This window comes from Arachis ipaensis, chromosome B06 (assembly GCF_000816755.2).
Source record: "Arachis ipaensis cultivar K30076 chromosome B06, Araip1.1, whole genome shotgun sequence".
NCBI lineage: Eukaryota > Viridiplantae > Streptophyta > Magnoliopsida > Fabales > Fabaceae > Arachis > Arachis ipaensis.
In genome coordinates this window covers 20,311,815-20,325,362 of record NC_029790.2, presented here as the reverse complement: position 1 = coordinate 20,325,362, position 13,548 = coordinate 20,311,815, and the positions used below count along the sequence as shown (strand labels likewise).

At 40.0% G+C, this 13,548-nt stretch overlaps 2 protein-coding genes and 1 pseudogene across 2 annotated transcripts; 2 read left to right on the top strand and 1 right to left on the bottom strand.

Annotated features, from left to right (window-relative positions):
- LOC107646639 (uncharacterized mitochondrial protein AtMg00810-like) lies at positions 757 to 5,955 on the top strand. The gene is made up of 4 exons (XM_016350814.1): positions 757 to 913; positions 4,704 to 5,029; positions 5,165 to 5,395; positions 5,902 to 5,955. Exons 1-4 carry the CDS (start codon positions 757 to 759, stop codon positions 5,953 to 5,955), a joined length of 768 nt encoding a protein of 255 aa, XP_016206300.1.
- LOC107646130 lies at positions 7,149 to 9,055 on the top strand (annotated as a pseudogene).
- LOC107646129 (protein CURVATURE THYLAKOID 1B, chloroplastic) lies at positions 8,839 to 10,144 on the bottom strand. Its single transcript, XM_016350322.2, has 6 exons — positions 9,854 to 10,144; positions 9,647 to 9,777; positions 9,483 to 9,569; positions 9,329 to 9,391; positions 9,194 to 9,231; positions 8,839 to 9,096 (listed from the first exon to the last, which is right to left on the bottom strand). The coding sequence occupies exons 1-6, from the start codon at positions 9,999 to 10,001 to the stop codon at positions 9,036 to 9,038; spliced, it is 528 nt and encodes a 175-aa protein (XP_016205808.1). The 5' UTR covers positions 10,002 to 10,144; the 3' UTR covers positions 8,839 to 9,035.

Below are 13,548 nucleotides of genomic sequence, written 5' to 3'. Positions count from 1 at the left end.
CGCTTTGGTTTGTCATCTTCGTTACCACCGTGTTCGTCTTGTCGCCATGATTCCAACACAAAATCGCCGCCAGACGCACCTCCACGCGCTGCCTGAAGACGCTGCCGCCACCAGGTTCAGCTCCTCTCCAGATTTATCTTGAGTCGTCAGATTGGGTCTTCAATCGAACGGTCCACAGCCACCCACGTGTCGCGCTGCAACCCTTCTACGCCGACCCGACGACCCGCGCATCGACCCGACCTGGTCTGCTTGGTTGACCCGCGAGCTTCCTCCTCCATCTATACACTGCCACGTGTCGCTGACGTGTTTCCTTTCGACGCTGCCCCGTGTCCCTCTTAGCTGACGTGGCTGCTGCCGTGGCATCTGCCACTGATGTGGCAGACGGTGTGACCCTCCCTAAGGTTTATTGGTGAGCTCTTTCTGATTCTGCACTCCGATTTCTCATTTTCTGCTCCGAAATTACCGTTTTCTCTCCTCTCTTTGATCTTTGTGACTACTATCATGGAAAAGCCAGATGTTTTTATTGCCACAGACCGAAAGGGTAAATTCTGTCGAAATTGTAACCGTTCTGGGCACCTCTTCTCTGACTGTCCTTCTGTTTAATGTCGCACATGCCACCAGAAAGGTCATATTAGCTACCATTGTTCACAGCTGTTCTATCGTTACTGCAAGCTCTCGGGACATTTAATTACTGCATGTCCTACTCGTCCACCACGTCCTGATCCACTCAAGTATCATCCTCGTCCCACCTTCTCCATGATTGTGCCTGCTTTTGCTGTTGGTGCTACTACTAAATCTCCCACCTCTGCACCTTTCAGTCCGTCTCCTGTCTCTCTATCTGATATTGCGTCTCTTCTTCAGCATCTTCTCTTTGTTTCTGGTAAAACCCCTGCTGCTTTTTTGACCCCTCCAGGTAATTCTACATGGTATTTTGACTCAGGATGCTTTAATCACATGTCTCCATTGCGTAATATTTTCTTGTCCCTGTCTACCACTACAAATGGACCTTTTGTCAATACTGCAAATGGCTCTCTCTTGCATGCAATACACAAGGGTTCTATATCCCAGTCAACTCTTAATCTTCCTGATACTTATTATATTCCTAAATTAAACTTTAATCTTATTTTTGTTGGTCAACTTGTTGATCTGAGTTTTGATGTCACTTTTTCCGTTTCTGGTTGTCGTGTACAGGATACTCGGATGGGACAAATCATCGGGACTGGACGTAAGGTCGGAAGGTTGTTTGAACTCGAGAATCTTCATATTTCTCCTGTACTAAATCTCTGTGCTGCTTCTTCTCCTTCTACCCTTCACTTATGGCATCAACATCTTGCCCACACCTCCTTAGGAAAAATGCATCCTCTTGTGTCTCAGGGTGTTTTAGGTCAGGTTCCAAATGAATCTTTTGATTGCATTTCTTGTCAAACTGCCAAACAACCTGCTTTATCTTTTCACAATAATTCCTCTCTCGCTTGCTCTCTGATGAGCGGATAATTTATACGCTTTTTGGCATTATTTTTACATAGTTTTTAGTATGATTTAGTTAGTTTTTAGTATATTTTTATTAGTTTTTAATGAAAAATCACATTTCTGGACTTTACTATGAGTTTGTGTATTTTTCTGTGATTTCAGGTATTTTTTGGCTGAAATTGAGAGACTTGAGCAAAAATCAGATTCAGAGGTTGAAGAAGGACTGCAAATGCTGCTGGATTCTGACCTCCCTGAACTCAAAGTGGATTTTCTGGAGTTACAGAACTCCAAATGGCACGCTCTCAATTGCGTTGGAAAGTAGACATCCAGGGCTTTCCAGCAATATATAATAGTCCATACTTTGTCTGAGTTTAGACGATGCAAACTGGCGTTCAACGCCAGTTCCATGTTGCATTCTGGAGTTAAACGCCAGAAACAGGTTGCAAAGTGGAGTTAAACGCCACAAACAGGTTACAATCTGGCGTTCAACTCCAAGAGAAGCCTCTACACGTGTAAAGCTCAATGCTCAGCCCAAGCACACACCAAGTGGGCCCCAGAAGTGAATTTCTGCATCATTTACTCATTTCTGTAAACCCTAGTAACTAGTCTGATATAAATAGGACCTTTTACTATTGTATTAGACATATTTGATCAGTTTTATGCTATCTTAGACCTTTATGGGGGCTGGCCACTCGGCCATGCCTGGACCTTACTCTTGTGTATTTTCAACGGTAGAGTTTCTACACACCATAGATTAAGGTGTGGAGCTCTGCTGTTCCTCATGAATTAATACAAAGTACTATCGTTTTTCTATTCAATTCAAGCTTATTCCGATTCTAAGATATTCATTCGCACTTCAATATGAATGTGATGCTCGTGACAGTCATCATCATTCCCAACCTATGAACGCGTGCCTGACAACCACTTCCGTTCTACCTTAGATTGAATGAATATCTCTGGGATTCCTTAATCAGAGTCTTCGTGGTATAAGTTAGAATCCATGGACGGCCATTCTTGAGATCCAGAAAGTCTAAACCTTGTCTGTGGTATTCCGAGTAGGATCTGGGAAGGGATGGCTACGACAAGCTTCAAACTCGCGAGTGCTGGGCGTAGTGACAGATGCAAAAGGATCAATGGATCCTATTCCAGTATGATCGAGAACTGACAGATGATTAGCCATGCAGTGACAGCGCATTGGACCATTTTCACTGAGAGGACAGGATGTAGCCATTGACAACGGTGACGCCTAACATACAGCTTGCCATAGAAAGGAGTATGAATGATTGGATGAAGACAATAGGAAAGCAGAGGTTCAGGAGGAACAAGCATCTTCATATGCTTATCTGAAATTCTCACCAATGAATTACATAAGTATCTCTATCTTTAATTTACGTTTTATTTATCTTTTAATTATCAAATATCCATAACCATATGAATCTGCCTGACTGAGATTTGCAAGATGACCATAGCTTGCTTCAAGCCGACAATCTCCGTGGGATCGACCCTTACTCACATAAGGTTTATTACTTGGACGACCCAGTGCACTTGCTGGTTAGTTGTGCGAAGTTGTGACAAAGAACTAAGATCATGAACGTGCGTATTAAGTTTTTAGCGCCGTTACCAAGGAATGAACCGTCATGATTTCTGCGTACCACTCTCCTTTTGATCTCATTCACTCTGATGTTTAGGGCCCCGCTCCCACTGCCTCTATGGGCGGAGCTCGATATTTTGTCATTTTAATTGATGATTACTCACGTTTTACCTAGGTTTATTTGATGACTAATCGTCATGAGTTACCTCAGATCTATATCACCTTTGCTACTATGATTAAAACTCAGTTTTCCAAGGTCATTAAGGTTTTTCGACGTGATAATGCTATGGAATACCATGATTCAAAACTCTTAACCTTTCTTGCAGAACAGGGTACTTTGTCTGAGTTTTCTTGTCTTGGTACGTCTCAACAAAATGGCAGAGCTGAACGCAAACACCGTCACATTCTTGACTCCGTCCGTGCAATGCTTCTTTCTTCGTGTCCTGAGCGTACATGGGGTGAAGCTGTTCTTATTGCTGTTCATGTTATCAATAGACTCCCTTCTTCTGTTCTTGGTAATGTTACCCCCTTTGAGCGTCTTTACCATACCTCCCCAGATTATAGTTCTCTTTGAGTTTTCGGTTGTGTATGTTTTGTTCTTCTTCAGCCTCATGAACATAGTAAACTTGAACCTCGGGCTCGTATGTGTTATTTCCTTGGTTATGGCACTGAACACAAGGATTATCGTTATTGGGATCCTCTCTCTAAACGTATTCGTATATCTCGTCATGTTGTCTTCTGGGAGCATCACATGTTTTCTCGGTTATCATCCTTTGAGTCCATTCCTTCTACTCAGTCACCTTTTTTTACTCACCCCAATGTTGACCTTTTTCCTAGTAATAATTCTAAAGGTTCTATCTCGAGTGACCCTCCACAGCCTCCTGTTCTTCTGCCTTCTCCATCTCCCGATGATTCCAGACCGGACGATGATCCTGCTCCTACCGTCATGCCTCCTCCTCCTACTCGTTCTTCTAGGGTAGGAAATCCACCTCCTCATCTTTTTTATTATCATTGTTTTTCTACTATCCTTCATCAACATGAACCTAAGTCATTCAGAGAAGCCTCCACAAATCCACATTGGCAACAAGCAATGCAGGAAGAAATACAGGCACTTGAAAAAACACACACTTGGGATTTGGTTGATCCTCCTTCTAATCAGGAAGTTGTGGAAAGCATATGGGTATACAAGATCAAGACCCACTCTGATGGTTCTATTGACCGTTATAAGGCACGATTTGTTGCTCAGGATTGTACGCAAGAATATGGTATTGACTACGAAGAGACTTTTGCTCCTTTTGCTCAGTTCACATCTGTTCGAGCTCTTCTTGCTATTGCTGCAGTCAAAAAATGGTCTCTCAGTCAGATGGACGTGAAGAATGCATTTCTTAATGGAGATTTGAAAAAGATAGTCTATATGAAACCCTATCCAGTTATCCTTATCCTTCTAGCAAAGTTTGTCTCCTTCGCAAGGCACTCTATGGACTTAAGCAAGCTCCTCGTGAGTGGTTTGACAAGTTTAGCACTACCATATGCAATCTTGGTTTCACTTGCAGCCCTCATGAGAATGCTCTCTTCATTCGTAAGAGCAAACGTGGAGTTGTTCTTCTACTTCTGTATGTTGATGACATGATCATTACTGGAGATGATGTTGATGGTATTTCTGATCTCAAGGGATCCCTTCAGCGCACTTTTGATATGAAAGATCTTGGTTCTCTCAGCTACTTTCTTGGTCTAGAAGTCATATCCACCAATGATGGCATCTATCTCTCTCAGGCTAAATATGCTTCAGATCTCCTTGCTCGAGTCGGAATTACAGATAGTTGCACTAAATCTACTCCTCTTGAGCCTAATGTTCGATTTACTCTTATGGATGGTACTGTTCTGGATAATCCTACTCTTTATCGACAGCTAGTTGGCGGACTCGTCTACTTATTAACTGTCACAACCCGACCAGACATCGCCTATTCGGTTCATGTCCTTAACCAGTTCTTGTCAGCTCCTCGTACTACTCACTATGCGGCAGTTCTTCGCATTCTTCACTACATCAAAGGCACCCTATTCCATGGCCATTATTTTTCTGCCCATTCCTCTTTATCCCTTCAGGCGTACTCAGATACTGATTGGGCTGGTGATCCTACTGATCGTCATTCCACTACTGGTTATTGTTTATTTCTTGGTGACTCTCTCATTTCCTGGCGAGCTAAGAAGCAAACATTCACTGCTCGATCAAGCACCAAAGCTGAATACCGTGCCCTTGCTGACACCACTGCTGAAGTTATCTCGATTCGTTGGCTTCTCACAAACTTGGGTGCTTCTCAGTCATCCCCAACTGATGTCTTTTGTGATAACTACAGTGCTATTCAGATTGCCCATAATGATGTGTTTCATGAACGCACCAAACACATTGAGATTGATTGTCACTTTGTTCGACAATGTATCCTTATTGATGCTATTCATCTCATCACTGTTGGAACACTGGATCAGACTGCTGATATCTTTACAAAGGCTCATCATTCGACTTGTTTTCGGACTCTGTTATCCAAACTCAAGATGGTATCCTTAGCTCCCACTTGAGTTTGAGGGGGGATGTTAAGAGAATAATTAGAATTGAATCAGATCAATTAGTATCATTTGTATTTATATAGCATATCTGTATATTAATTGTAGGATTCTATGTCTTTATTACTTTGATTTCTCTAGCAGCTATATATACCCCTTGTACATTATATTTTTTCTCAGACTGAATAATACACAAAAACACTTTCTTTAGTTTGGTTTCTTGTTTCTAACACTTTCAATCATATATTAACGCATAAAGCTTGTTCTCCATTATTTGTTAGCTAGATGGATCATTCACTCTCACTACATTCATTCTTCTAGATATGGAAATCTAATATGCTACGTTAAAGATCAATTATTTCTACTTTAGTTTTTAATCAATATATATAAGGTGCCTTCTGTGATGGCTATTTGCAATCTGTGGCTAGCGTGGCTATGAGAGTCTGGCCTATGATGATACGACATGTGCTGGGTTGAGTGGCAAGTTGGACCACAAAACTCTAGGTTTGAAGGAAGGTAACTCTTCTAATGAGGACGGTAATTATAAATGTCTGTGGTCCGTGCTTAGCCTTGTCATTTAGTTAAAGTGTTAAACTTGTACAAAAATAAAGGAACAGAATTTTTTTAAAATAAATAATTTAATTATTTTAATTAGAGAAAATTTCATTTTTTTTATTCTCTGAGATGTTAAAATGATATTTTTTTTAAAAAACCCCAATAAAAAAACTACTTGTGGAAATTAAATTAAACAAAGAAGTAGTGATGACAGAAAAAAAATTTAATGAAAGAAGTAAATTTTAAAGAAAATGAAAATCAGACATATCATGAATGAAACTTAAGCGGCAGAGAGAGCCCTGAACGCTGGCTTCCATGGAAGAAAACGTAAGGTTCCGACTGTTAATGGCGTAGGCGACTGGCTTGTTCCGATCAGAATTTTCTGGCTGTGGCAAAGGGAGGACTTTCTGGCAACAGTAGAAGCTGGTTTTGTCAAGATAGATGATCTTTACTTTCCACATGAACGGTTTCGATTTCTGTAAGAAGTCATAGTCATGTGATTAGTAATATGTTGGACTCTCGATTTGTAGAAATTAGAAATTTGTTTTGTAAATGAAAATCGAATTTTTAGGCCATTGGACGAATGAGTGGAGGACTTCGAATTTTTAGGTCATTGGACGAATGAGTGGAGCTCAGACTCCGTGGATGAGGGGTAGAAGATGGATGGGCTCGATGTATGACGTCATAAGAAAGGGACACTGAGTCACCGCGACGTCATAAGAAAGGGACACTGAGTCACCGATATGTGTCATAAAAGAAGCAATCCTACCCGCGGTAAAAAATGTAAAATTATCCGTGCTTAATTTGCTAAACATGCCTTTAAAAAATTAGCTACTAAACCATGTATTTACATCTCATTGAACACTCATCTTATAGCCACCGCTAACCATGACTATCGTAACCACCAGAGACGCAGCCTATATATAATAGCCATTGAAAGCATCTTTAATTAGAATAGTATATAGTATTCTAAAGCTAAAACAGTGACATTCCACTAGATACTAGTCAATAATTAACGACTCACCCCTGCCCTTTATATATGCAACTTCTTTACACTTACATTGTGGTCTATACTCTATACATCCACTGAATCTAGCTGCGACGACGCACATGGAAACTCCATTGGAATCAAGTGCAAACAATCATCTTAAACCCAAAGAAGAAGAGAAGGAAGAAGAAGACAGCTTGAGTCTTGCCATGGAAATGCTGGGTCTGAATGTGGTTCCACTGGCGGTGAATTCAGCTGTTGAGCTTGGTGTGTTTGACACCATAGCCAAAGCTGGTGAAGGCGCCATGCTCTCTGAAAAGGAAATTGCCTCTCAGATTGGGAGCAAAAACCCAGAAACACCTCAAATGCTGGATCGCCTTCTTAGGTTGTTGGCAAGTCACTCTCTCCTTCGTTGCTCTGTTTCCCAACAAGATCATAGTCACAGACTCTACAGCCTCTCCCCTCGCTCCAAGTATTTTGTCACCGATGCGGACGACGGCAGCTCGTTGGGACCAACCTTGGCTTTGCTTCTCGACAATGTCTTCTACCAAAGCTGGTCGCACTTTTCTCTCTGTTAACTTTAAAATGAATGAATAAACAAATTGCTATCAACTCAGTTTTGTTCTCTTTTTTTTTAAACTCTGTCTTCTTATGCATTGGTTCAGGAAGGGAGTGAAAGGAGCAATTATGGAAGGTGGAATTCCATTCAACAGGGTTTATGGCATGCAATCAAAGATTCAATGAGGTGTTCAACAAAGCTATGGTAAACTCCACCACTCTAATAATGAAGAAGATTCTTGATTTACAAAGGCTTTGAGGACATCAAAACTCTGGTGGACGTTGGTGGTGGTTTTGGGGTGAATCTTCATTTGATCACTTCCAAATATCCGAATGTAAAGGCTATTATTAATTTTGACTTGCCTCATGTCATACAACATGCTCCTCTCTATGCTGGTAAAATATCAGCAATTACTCTATTTATATTATGTGCCTTGATAGAAACTCTTACGATGGCCAACTAGTTAAACCCATAGAAATTAGTTGGGATTATAAATAGGAACTGTTACTATTGTATTGGGAAGGAATTAATGAATTGAATATTGAACTTGGTTCAATTTTTAATTTCTCTCCTTAATTCGAAGATGGAGTACTTGCATTGATTTAGGAAGTACTAACAGAAACTGAGTAAAGTTTTTCTAATCTAATGATGCTGCTGTAGGCGTGGAGCACGTGGCAGGAGATATGTTTGACAGTGTTCCTAAAGGAGATGCCATTTTTTTGAAGGTGGGTTCCTTGAATAACATGATAGTTTTGGTGTCAGTCGATGCTTCATGATTGGAGTGACGAGAAGTGCTTGCAGCTGTTAAGGAATTGTCACAAGGCTATTCCAGATGATGGAAAGGTGATTGTGGTGGAGAGAATTCTGCCGGTGGTTTCTGATACAACACGTGATGCCAAGTCTAGTTTCCAATCTGATATCTTAATGATGATTCAGAACCCACCAGGAATTCATTGTATTGGCCACAGCATCTGGATTTAGTGCCATCAAATTGGTTTGCCACGTCTCTTCTCTCTGGGTTATGGAGATCTTCAAGTAGATTACTACTATTAATTAATTGCCTTACTGTTGTCAAATGTTGGCAGATTACCAATACTTTTCCTTATATAAATACAATTAAGTAAAGCATCGATTTTCTAGAAGTGGATTATTAATTTACATAAATGGTTACATTTATTGTTCGTGCTAACTTAAGAGATTACATTCCATTGGAATAAAATGAGTATGGTTTACATGTTCACCAACACCTACACCAACACAAGGACAATGCTACAACATCGAACTCTTTTCCGTGTAGAAGATTTCTTAATCTTTTAGTAGCTGCTGCCTATTATTTCCTTGTATGTTTCTTTTACTTTGCGTATGAAAGCGTCCCTGTGATTGAGGAAGACAATAACTAACCATGTTAATTAACTGAACCACCCTCTGTTACTGTAAAATTGTAGTTTAGGCAAGAGGAGTTTTGGTTTACCTGTCTGGCTTGAAAACTAGGTTCTTATATGCAAACCACTGCAAAGAGAAACACGTAGGGAAACAGAATATGAATTAATAAATACATACATAATACATAATACATGTTCCTAAGAGTAAAATTTGATGAAGTTACCCCAGTGTAGCCAATGCCTACGACCTCAAGAAGCCCCGGAATTAAAGGAAGCCTATCAATTGCCTGGTTGATTATTAAAGCAAATGGTTACTACTTACTACTACAGCCAGAAAAGAAGAGAGTCATAATGTAATGTAATGGAAAATGAACATACTGAGATGACCCCAGTGGAGCCCCAGAGTGCAACGCCACCAAATACGGCTATTGAGCTCACTGCATATTTATCTTCAACTTTGTCCCACTGCAAAAACAAATCAAATCAAATTCAAGTTGAAAACACGCATTAATTAATTCCTTATTTATGTGAAAGATCCTTACAGCTTCTTGAAGAGTCTTGACAAATTCAGGCAGCTCAGCCACCTCAACTGAGGCAACATCTGTTGCTACCGCAGACGGCGGAGCCTCTCCGGTGGTAGCCATGGCCATAACATTGCGAGCGAGCTTGCGACCTGGAGTCAAGTCACCGATTAATTAATTAAATAAATTAATTAATAGTGAAGTGTGAAGAGTGTTGGGATGACTTACAGAAAGCAGTGGCCTTGGAAGTACGAAGGGGAAGCGTGGGAAGGGCCACACTTTGTGGGGAAGAAGTTGAGGAATGCTTTGGAGCCTTGCCATCAACAAGTGTTGATGAAGATGATATAGTGAGAGTGGAGGAAGAGGTTGAAGCCATTGCTAACTGCTACCGCTACTGAACCGTCTTGTTAATCTACTGTTGATGTGTTTCTTATGGGAGAGGGTCAGATATTCCCACTGGTTCAAGTGCAGCGCCACTCGTTTCTCTTAATCTGGATAAACCAATGCTGACATGGCTGTAAGATAGGCCTTTTATGGATACAAGCTTTATGCTTGCCATTTTCGACACTACAAGACAAATAATGAACAAGCCCCAATTGCCAGTAAACACATGAAAGGGCCGTAGCCAATAGAAAATGGCAAGCCCATCTTCGTCAACACTTAAGCCCAGCCCAAACTGCTCATGTTACTGTAAAAATTAAAGAGAAATACCTAAATCAGTTTTAAGAAATTTTTTATTGAATAATCAAATTCTTAACAAATTTTAATTTTTAGTTGTTTTTCTCCTTAAAAAAAATTAAATTATTAAAAAAAATGCATGTTACTAGGGTTGTTGTCTGCTCTAATTTACTAGGGTTAGGAGAAATCCTAATTGTGAGTTTATCTTCATTCTTGTGAGTGACTTCAGTCAATCAATAGCAGCACTAGTTGCCTCTTAGAAGTGTGATGAACGTGTGGCTGATAAAGAGAAAAGAGGTTTTGAGATCTAATGATGAGGATGCTTAGGAGAGCATTGAGAAGTGTAATCGAAGTCTGATTGGGAGACTGCGGGCTGATCGAAAATTTAGTTCCAGAACATTGGAAGGTGCTCTCTGATATGACGGCAGCCAGAAGGCTTTAGGGTGCTTAATCATAGAGAAAATGTATTTCAATTCTTCAGCAGCGAGGTGGATATGCTAAGAATGGAAAAAAGAGGACCATAGCTGTTTAAGAACTATATATTACATCTCAAACGCTGGAGGAGAGATTGCTTGATTGATGAGAAAGAATTCTCCCACATTCCGATACGGATCCAGCTATGGGGTTTATCGAAACAATATAAAAGTAAAGGGATTGGTAAAAGGATAGGAGGATCGTTGGAGAAAGTTATGGATGTGGATCTGTTTAAGATGAGAGAAAAGGAAGATCGCATTGTTAAAATATTGGTACAACTTGATATCACCAAATCTCTGCGCAGAATTATGAGGATCTCAACAATAATCAAATTCTAGAGGTGTAACTAAAATACAAGAAAATTAGCTATTTTTGTCATTATTTTGGAGGAATTGGTCATGAGATTAGAGGTTGCAATGGCTATTTGGAGGATTCGATGGTTGGAAAAATAGAAGAAGGATGGGGGCGTGGCTCAGGGCAGACTAATTTGGTCGAAAAGTAGAAGGAGACAAGGAAAACAAGAACCCAAACCATAACTCTAGCTCTAAAACAAGAGGTCCTAAATAGCAAAAACCAATTCTGGTATGCCTTATTCAAGGATTTTCTAATCTTTCAGTAAATGATAGGAGCTCATAAGCTGTGGTGGAAGAAGAAGAGGTTCAAAGCATGAACAAGGGGTTGCTTCTAGGTGATTCTGGGGAAACAAAATTTGACGTTAGAGGAGTCTTAAAGGAAAAAAAGGAAGGCCAACGAGGAAGGAGCAACTCAGATTCAACATTCTAGCTCAATTAAAGCTTTTTCAATCGGGGTATGTGAAGAGTTTGGGGGTACATTGGAGAAAGAGAAGCTGAGTTTGAAGAAATTAGCTAGAAGAGACCAAAATCACAAACCAGTAGCGGGTGTGATAAATCCATATTTTACGAAGAATTTTGGTTAGAATTGAGTGGATTTTATCGACTTATCTTGCATTTATTTACTGAAATAGTATAGTTTTGTGAATTTCTCCTAATTGTGCTGAATGATTAAAAAAATATTTTTTAGGCTTTAAATTGCTCAATTTAATTCGCTTCTATTCCATTCGATGCCTTGATGTGTTTGTTGAGTGATTTCAGGCTTAGAAGGCAAGGATGACTTGAAGGAGTGAAGAAAAAAACATACAAAAGTAGAGAATTTATGAAGAAATAAAGTTTGGAGCATCTCATGGTTGTGTGTACGCATGCCTTATGCGTACTCATGCCTCATGCATACGCATCTTTTGTGCATACGCATCCTTCATGGGTATGCATGACTGTCAGCACGTGATTCACTTAAGTGAACACGTGGGTCAGGATTTCAGAGCTTTCTTGGGCCAATCCAACTCATTTCTGAAGTATTTGATGCAATTTTCAAGGAGAATCAAGCGGGAGAATAATTAGTATAGTTTAAAACCATGTTTTAGAATTATACTTGCAACACAATTCCCTTTTGAAAAATTCTGAACCAACATCTAGCCCTCATCAAATTTTTGATGTCGTTGCTTAGGAATTGCAATGGTGTTATATTATTGGCTATTGTGGATATCGTGAATAGCTTGCTTTTTGGTTATTTCTTAGTTTTTGCTAGTAGTTAGGAGTTTGTTTTTTTCTTTGCTTTTTGATATTCTTTGTTTTGATTTTCTCTCTTCGTTATGAATTCTCATCCTTTTGGCTTTGGGTATGGTTGTAGAAGTTTTGTAGGAAATGGCAATTCCAATGACGGTTTTCACCAAGGACGGAATTATCACTTGAGAGAAGAGCCACATGCATATAGACAATCCTCATGGCAATCGCCTCCTCCACCCCTCTATGATTATAATCCTCCCTATGGTGCATACCCATTCAATGGATATAGTAGTCCTTGCAATGATTATAAACCTCAACCACCATATTCACATGATCGCCGTCCTCAACATCGTCCTCAACCACAATACTCTCAAGTCCCATTCTACTACCAAGTACCTCCATGCGATCCAAGTCCCTATCATATCACAACCAACCTTATGAACCTTACCACTAACCTTGTGAGCCTCATGCACAACCATACTTTGAACCACTCTAAAACCAACATCAATACTCCCATAACCCTTTTGAACCATTACCCCCATATACACCACCTCCATATTCTCACCCTTATGAACCCTCCTTTCTACCACAACCTTCCATGGATGATACTCTTTATTCCTTCCTTCAAGAACAAATGGAGGCGAGAAAGGAGAAGTAAGAATCAATCGAGCAATCCAATTCTATCATGGCTACCCTAGCCAATGCTCTAGCCCGATTGAACTCAACACGTTCTTGCAACAATCCAAACACTTCCACGGGTGAATGTGTATCACTTCAATTGAAGCATGTGGAGTGGAAGAGAGCTTGGAGCTTCAACACGATAAAATTCTCCTTTTCTCCACAATCATTAACAAAAGAAAATCATCAACTATTGATCCAAGAATAAAAAGAGTTTTTCCTAGAGTAAGAGGAATTCTAAAAGAGACGAGATAACTACATGGCTACTATAGCCAAAGGCTTAGCTCATTTAGCCTCACAACAATTTTGCAATAATCAAAGCATTCCCGTTAGTGGATATAAAAACTTAGTTTCAACCAAAGAGTATAGCGTGGAGGAAATATTAGAGCCTCAAATGGAAGAAGAAGGGTTGATGAGTGAAACTCAAAAAGCGGAGGATGTTGAAGAAGAGAGGTTGGAGGATTCATTTCTAAAAGGTGAAAATGTTGAATGCGTTGAATCAGAAGGAGTGGT